Source organism: Silurus meridionalis, chromosome 17, assembly GCF_014805685.1.
Source record: "Silurus meridionalis isolate SWU-2019-XX chromosome 17, ASM1480568v1, whole genome shotgun sequence".
Classification (NCBI taxonomy): domain Eukaryota; kingdom Metazoa; phylum Chordata; class Actinopteri; order Siluriformes; family Siluridae; genus Silurus; species Silurus meridionalis.
The window spans coordinates 17,048,894-17,057,321 of NC_060900.1; the positions used below are offsets into that span (position 1 = coordinate 17,048,894).

Consider the following 8,428-nt stretch of genomic DNA (forward strand, 5'->3'; position numbering starts at 1 on the left):
TGCAATGTGCCACTGCATAATTTAATCAAAACTGCATTATCTGAAAAGACTTTAGTGTTTAATAAAAGTATATATACACATTTGCCTGCCAACAAGGTCTTTTTTTTTTGTGTGTGTGTGTAAAAAGGGAAGACATACTGGTAGCGCAGGCATACTGGCTAACACAGCCACTACAAAAGAGGTTTCTCAGATTACAAATCCTGGTAATATCAAAATTTCAAAGTTACAAAGTCTTCACATTACAAGCAATTATGTACACGGGTGAGAACCGCCGAATCAGAAATCCCGCAATGAATAGACTAATTTGCTAAATTCTTCGCCAACTACTCTACAAGTTTCAGTTAATACAGGATAAATTTGATCTTCCACTAAGGATTAAAAAAAATAATAATAATAATAATAAAATAAAAAAAACACTACATTACAGATTCACCATCGTTACATTTAAAACTATGCCGAAAAGCACAATTATAGAACTCCACACAGACTTGCTTGATGGTTTAACAGGAAGAAGTCACATTACATAAACTCGTGTCCCTATATTCACCTCACACTTTTCAAGAACAGCAAAATATGTTCACTAACCTTAAAATTTTTTTTTAAAAAATGTATGCTCTTCACTAGTGTTAATGGCAAAACCGAAGGGATGCGAGAGACACTGTATCGCCCTGTTGCTCTACAGTTGCATTAAGAAGTGCTCTTCATTTTTTTTTTTAGATGCCGTTTGCTGCTACGATACCCGTATTATCTGGGTCACTGTCTCTTCTGTTGCCTGATTCTGCTCCTGCTGCTCCTACAAAGAAGGAAGGAGGTTTGTGTGATCAGTTGGATACATTATTACATACAAAAACGCTAAGACAAACCAGTATACATGAACACACAGCTGTGTGCGAAATGGCGAGCACATCCTAAATAATTACACGTGGTAATTAATAAATTCACTAATTAAACACTGAGCAATTTTGGAAAGGGAGTATAAATTTTTTATAGGTTGCTGTTAATGAGCGGAAAATGAATGAACAGGAGGTGAGACAACAGAACGCAACGACACGAAGGAACAATGAGTTTTATGTGAAGCCAAAAGAAGTTGTTGAACATTTTACTGCTGTCATTTATTTAAAAAAGGATAAAATCACAGCACATGGCAACAAAAACAAAAAAAATGAGCATAAGCAAAGTGTACAAAGCAAAAAACATATGAAGAGAATGCTCACAAAAATGAACGAAATAAAACAGAGGAATGCAGCAGTAATTGGTAAATCTGACTTTTTTTTTTTTTAAATAAAAGGTAACACGATTCCAGATGCTTTAATACAAAAACATCTCAAAGTATTTAAGCACCTATTTTGATATTCCAAATAACATATCTGATATTTAATGTCAGCATATAATTTTATTGCTAATGCAAAATGCTCCTAATTGCTAAGTGTTTTCCTTTCTTAAACAATCTCATCATAAACACTGTATTTAAAAGCACAGATGTAAAGAATGATTGGAAGAGGACTGCATGCCCTTGGCTGCTACAAAGCTGGCTAGAACCTTATTTCACCAGTATGTACAATAAGTTCTCCCGGCTTTAGATTTCATTTAAAATGTCTGGTTTTAAACTGCTGATGAAGCAACAAAACACACATGCACAAAAGCACCGGTGAAAAACACTTAGGAAAAGCGATGTTTCAGCTAATCAAAAGAGATGGAGGTGGACACAGTGTTGTCCGATGAGTGCATAAGCAAGGCGAGAGGAGTGCTCGGCAGCCAATGAGAGCAGAGAACAGCAGCTAAGCAAGAGACATGTTGTGCTCAGGTAGCCAGTGTGAGCTTGCTCTGTGGAAATCTTCCTGTTTGACTCCGGCCTGTTCCTGTCGCCTCACCTGCATTAGAGCCATTTCTTCTTTTTCCTTGGGAGAAAAGAAGCGGCCTCCATCGCCCCGCTTTCTCTGCATGGCGTGCCTGTGTCGTGACTCGTGAAGGTATTTCTGCAAGAAGAAGAGAAAGAATTAGGTCAAGCAGGCTTGGGTTTATCATTTGGAGCAAAGTGTCTGAGCATTACAGAACAATTATTACAGCTAGACAGTGTAGTAACAAACCTTGTGTACACATTATATTACGATTATTAGCCACTTACTCTCCTCTCTTTGGGAATTTTGCCCTCAGCCTCCAGTTTAGCACGAGCTTGTCTTCTTTTCAGGATGCGGTGGTACTGTTTGGCATTGACATAGAGTGGCTCCTCTTCCAGCATCTCAGCACCAGGCAGAGGGATCCTTTGGATGGTGGGTACTGTGCCTCCTCCACCTGGCATCATCTGACACACAAGCCCAAACAAGCCACAAACATGTTTACCGGGAAAAAGGATCCCCCCCCCAGAATTTTGGCAAGGACGGGTGAGGGAGCACAACCTTATGGCAATGACACCCACTGATCAGCTGTGTGCATAATCTGTTAGAAGAAGCTCAGCATGCTTTCATGCTCATTTCACATTTACATCATTTGAATGGTTACTCTCAAGTTTCAGCACACAGTGAGGATTCGGTGATGGGCTTACTTTCAGCCATCACGGTATGCTGATTAACCAGTGAAATTCCCCAAAAAATAAAAGAACTAAAGAAAGCAGTGTTGGGAGCAATAAATACATGTGTTTCAGGACTTACCATGACCATTCCTCCTGCGCTAACCACATTGCCAGACACTGGCAGTGTGACTGTAACTGTGCCTTGGCCACTGTTGGTGGTTGAAGTGTTGGCGCCCCCTGCTGCCTGAACGATCTGTGTTCCAGACAGTGTGCCTGCAGGGATTGTGATCATTCCTGAGGTAATGAAGGTAAACATCAACGTTAGCATTCAAAGTAATTATTCCTTATTTAATTTTAATAAACATAAAAACCAAACTAAATAATGGAGTAATAGGTCATTAGTACTACAGACGTTCCATACTTTTCGGACATTCACTTTACGAACGTTGGCGGATACGAAAAACAAAACCTGTCCTCAAAGTGAAATTGGATCGAATCGAAAAAAAAAAACCCTCCAAACAGAGGAGAGCCGCTAGAGCTAGCTAGTCATCAACTGTAATGAGTCTACATGATGTGCACTGGACTAGAGCAGGTCCATTTTTTTTTTTAAGTGAACTGTTTTTTTTTTTTTTTTTTTTTTTTTCCAATCATTAATACAAAATTTTGTACACAGTATTTTTTTATTAGTTTTTGTATATTTTATTGTTTATTCGATAGTATTCATAGCATATTGGTACATCATTAGGAGATATGTGTAGTCAATAACGAACACAGTAACAACTTGTAAACTAATTCCTGGTAGGAACGGTCGTTCAGGACGTTACTCGTTCATAAGGTAGGTAGCGTGTATACTCTGTTAGGGTCACACATATTACTACTCATATATATAAGATGACCTCATGCTTTATAGTATGCTTGTTATTTTTCTTAAACCCTCCACCGAAATTAGCCGTTAGTGATCATTCTTCAAAACAATCAAATCAAAAGTGAGCAGCAAAGATTCATCACAGACTTTACCACACAAGTATTTTCACTAGAGGATAACAATCCTTTAAAGCAAACGGCGACTGACGAAATGCAAATATAAAGAAACAGAGCATGAACAAAAGGGATCTGAGGAATATCAGGAATAAAAACTGTTCAAATTAATCTTTAACCCATCTGACAGACTAATTTCATATGCCAGGCCTAATGGGACTGGCAAGCAGACTAATAATAAAATGAAGCGCAAACTGCCACAGGCTCATCAACATCAAGGGCTCACTTAATTTGTAACTAATTTACACAGATTGTTTAACAGGCAGTAAATGAAATTCAAGTAGCTCCAGCACTTACAACACATACCCACTGAGAGGACAAAAGAGAAAAAAAAACACACAGACACACACTGTGAGCGAGCGAGCGAGAGAGAGAAAGGGCATGAGAACATACCCTGTTGGAGCACAGTGCCATCTGCATTCACAGGCTGGTACACAATTGTCTGGCCTTCAGCAGTCTGAGCAACTTGCTGGCCCTGAACTGTGATCTGCTGTAATGTCACAGATATGAAACACACATTTTAATTCACAAGACTATTACCACTTAGTTTCTAACAAAAACATTTCAGAAAGTTAAGACAGTAAAACACAAAGAGTGAATGTCTGACCTGATTCTGTCCTGCTGTAATAGCAGTCTGGGGCTGCTGGATGATGATCTGCTGGGTCTGGCCCTGCTGCCCCTGCAGCTGCAGCGTCTGCCCTCCCTGCAGCTGGATCTGGCCTGGCTGCACTAACTGGATCTGTGCAGCAATAAGAACAAAGCAGGGGATACTTTAACAATTGTGTTATGACTTTTTAAACGCTGTTGTGCTGGAAGAATTCTGCAAACATACAAACTAAATAATAATCTTATTGTGAAATAATCTTGATATGATCTTACCTGTTGCAATCCCTGTGCTCCAGACACAGGCACCTGCATAATGGTCTGGCCCTGGCCTCCAGACATGGCCTGTACCATGATTGGCTGCCCTGAGGAGGTGATCAGTTGACCTCCACTCACCTGCACCATAAGTGGTTGGCCTTGGACCTATACACAGGCACAAGCAGCACAGTAAGTTTTGTGCTGTACTATAGATAAAGAGACTTTTTCATGCAAACGACCAAGACATATATGGGCTTTGCATTGCAAGGACAATGACGCATCATAGAGGTTCACAACTCTGGTTCTGGAGTGTCTGGCATTTTTTATGGTTTAGTCTAATTAATCAGCAAAGAATATATTATATATATATATATATATATATATATATATATAACAAAAATAAACAGAACTCCAGGACCCGTGCTGGAAAGCATTCGTTTTTTTTTTCTTCTCCCTCCTCAACTAAGTAAATGCAAACATGATGCATCGGCTTAAAGCAGAAGAACAAATAGGTGGGTAATGAAGGACTGCACTGTTCACATGTTTAGGACAAACATGGTCAATATTAGAACATGCTTAAGATGACGCATTCAACACAAGTTTGCGGTAAAAGATAGATATAACATTCTACTCTAATACAGCATTCTGACAAATACTAGGATCTTTATTATAACTTATTTGAAGTGAAAGCATCATGCAATGTGCTGCAAACATATAAAGGCTTTCTATAAAAGAGTGAAAGGGGGAGGCTTCTTTTTGTCCTACGCAGAAAAGCCACATGATGCCCAAAAAAAACATGATTTTCCTCACAACGGATCAAGGCAGAGTTTCCAGAGAGCGCCGTTTTTGGGGTGAAGAATAAAACACGGAATTTCATACAATCGCAGGATTCTAATTAGCCACAAAGTTACCAAACTGGTGTATTGTTTAATGTTATACTACATCTGCAGAACAAGTCAGCTCAACAATAAACAGTCATTCTTCCCATTAACTCATTTTTTTTCTTCTCATTAAATTAGTAACTCTTCAAACAGCGCGTTACACTTCAAAAAAAGCACAAGAATAGTAAAAATAAGTCTGATTGTTACAAAGCACTGACACTCCAATGTTAAACATCCACTTACAAAAACTTAACCATATAATCAATTCTACATTACTCAGTAATCTGTTTTACCTATTTCCTGCACATACTGTCTGTTTAGGATGTGGAGCATTGGTCGTACCCTGTTTTTACAGAAACAAAAACGTTGCGTGTACATTAATGCAATTATTCTGTGATCACAGCCAGCATTTTTACCAGAGCAGTCCTTATAGAAAACTCAATCAACCACTTTTCTCAACATCAGTAAATAGCCTTATAGCCTTTATTTATTTGTCACATATACATTAGAGCACAGTGAAATTTGTCTTTGCGTATCCCAGCTTGCTTGGAAACTGGGGTCAGAGTGCAGGGTCGGCCTTGAAACAGCTCCCCTGGAGCACAGAGGGTTAAGGGCCTTGCTCAAGGGCCCGAGAGTGGCAGCTTGGCGATACCGGGGCTTGATCCCCTAACCTTCCGATCAGTAACTCAGCACCTTAACCACTGAGCTACCACTCCCCCAATGCTGTCATATAACACAAAATAAACACTTATCAAAGTTATGAACAGTGTTGAGGCATGCTGATCAGCACACAGCGACACGGACACAAGCTGCATGCAACATGGTGAAGAGAACGAGCTTGGATTTCTTACAACTACCTGGAGCGTCTGCACTTGCTGACCGGCTGCTGTAGCGACGGGCGCTTCGGTCTGCAGCTGTACAGCTGTGACTGTGCCCTGTGTCTGTAAATAAACCCAGATCACTCTGGATTCACTTCTTGCACCTGGTTCATCAGGACTACAAACTAGATTTGCTCTGGTTAAGAGGTATGCTAGTGGATTAATGTCTTGGGTGCAAACACATATTTGCTATGCAAAATCCCTGAGCAGTTCAATAGGAACATTACTAATAGTAATACTTGGCTCAATTCTGCATAGACATTGGAGACATTCCTATGAGATTCCGGTCCGTGTTGAGATGATTGTATTATAGTGCAATTTTCCCTCCTACTCCTACCAAACGAATTAACCACCAAACACTAAACTTATGTTTATGAAATCAGTGGTGCAATATCATGCTGAAGGCTAAAAAAAAAAAAAAAAAGAACTGTGGCTATGAAGAGATGCACATGGCCAACCACAATTCTCAAATTCAAGTGATGATTGATTGTTATTAATATTCCCCTTATCGTTAGACTGCCTCCACCAGTCTGGACTGTTGACACAAGGCCAGACTGATTCATGTCGTTAAAGCCAAATTCTGACCCTGCCATCTGTGAGCCTCAGCAGAACTCAGAAATGAATCAGATCAGGCTACATTCTTTACATTTGAACACAGTTGGTGATCCAGTGCCAACAGCAGCCTCAGCTTTCTGTTCTTGGCTGACAAAAGTGGAACCCAACATGGTCTTCCTCTGTCAGCAATCTTAAACATGTAAAAATGTTCCTTATAAAGTGCTCACTGAGGGTATGTTGAACTAAAGCACCCGTGATCATGATCTGGAGATGCACCAGGGTTGATATGAACCTGCCAACCTGGAAGAGGAATAATGAAAACCTTCTCCAGTGCAAAAAAACCAATATAACTAATATAAAGTGTCAGATTTGGAACTTAAATTATTTTGGTGGGATAACATTCTTTGCTCTGATGATAAATTGTGGGGAAAGTTGGCAGGTACGGACCAACCTCAAGTGCTGTATTTGTGAAAACTTGATTTGACAGTTAACTCAAATCCACTGAAGTTTGACTCTGCTGATTTTTTCATGAGGCGAAACAATCAAAATCTCAATGCCAATGTTAAGTTGATCGGATAGGAGTACATTTTTGGTTTGTCAGTTTGTCCTACTACTTCTTTTTTACATGGACATTAACATCTCAGGTGGACCTTCTGCTTACCTGCTGCTGGATCTGTCCATTTGCTGCTGCCTGTACAACGATCTGCTCGCCGCTGCTCGTGGAGGTGTACTGCTCCATGTTCTTCACCGATCTGCAGCAGAAGACACTTATTTAATGCACTCATTATGGGATGTATGCAGACTTTTTATTATGAACACAGTGAATAACGATCAACTGTCCAGATCTCAGTCAGGTTTCAGCTGAGGGCGTGTGTTCGTGTATGAGGCCCTAAAGGGGTCGTATAAGGTCTCGAGGTAGTAAAAGCTATGACTCTATTTACCTCATGGAGCTCGTTATAGACTTTATCGCTTTATTTTTGCTGATTATTTTTGTGAAAGTAGTAGAAAAAAAAAAGAAAACGTTATAGAAGTCTATTTGTACAAGCGACACTACAAATCTTACTGTATGTTACAGACAAACAGACAGACACTTTATTGATTCCGATGGAGTAATTGCAGTAAAGAATTTAAAGGCACTGTTCAGTACTAACTGGTTTTCTCTTTGCTAGTTAGGTACACAGAAACTACACTACATACAGAAGCTAACTCCTTTGTCCCGAGTTAGAAGCTCTAACATCAGCGGCCTCCTTTTCCCCCCACAGCCGCTCACCGCCGGGCCGCTCCGCTCCGTCCCCACGTTCGCGATTTGATTTCTGTATTTATGTCGAGTTAGTCATTTGGTTGGTCATTGACAAACCAATCGGTGTTGTGAAGCACCATTCGCCTCGAGCCACGCACTCTTTACCGTTTCTCAGCTTGTCCGGTTCCCTTCTGATTGGCTCCAGCGCCGAGCTCAGAAATCCAATCACCTCCGCTCGCGCACACAAAATGGCGTACACGCGTTGGTCATGCAGAAGGAACCTGAAACGCTTTCCAAACAAATCCCGCCTTCTAAATCAGGATTGGCTGTTCTCCTATTAGAGATGTCTTGAGCCAATCGTAGTACAGAAAACCTTCTACTGTAAGCCAATCAGAGCTCATATGAATACGGGGGAGGGGGAATTACTCGGAAAGGTGGAGAGAGTGCTTGTGTAACGGAGCGGAAA

General features: G+C 40.4%; 1 protein-coding gene across 8 annotated transcripts; it reads right to left on the reverse strand.

Annotated features, from left to right (window-relative positions):
• Positions 1–8,282, reverse strand: nfyal (nuclear transcription factor Y, alpha, like). Of its 8 annotated transcripts, none has more exons than XM_046871852.1 (9): positions 7,384–7,474; positions 6,144–6,230; positions 4,427–4,573; positions 4,155–4,286; positions 3,941–4,037; positions 2,649–2,803; positions 2,126–2,302; positions 1,872–1,976; positions 1–793 (listed from the first exon to the last, which is right to left on the reverse strand). In XM_046871852.1, the coding sequence occupies exons 1-9, from the start codon at positions 7,459–7,461 to the stop codon at positions 731–733; spliced, it is 1,041 nt and encodes a 346-aa protein (XP_046727808.1). In that variant the 5' UTR covers positions 7,462–7,474; the 3' UTR covers positions 1–730. The 8 variants fall into 8 exon arrangements, with proteins under 8 accessions (XP_046727808.1, XP_046727812.1, XP_046727805.1 ...); XM_046871849.1 differs by lacking the exon at positions 1–793 and adding an exon at positions 8,128–8,282 and having other exon boundaries at positions 1,048–1,976; XM_046871851.1 differs by lacking the exon at positions 1–793 and adding an exon at positions 7,993–8,129 and having other exon boundaries at positions 1,048–1,976.
• Between the last annotated feature and the right edge of the window lie 146 nt (positions 8,283–8,428).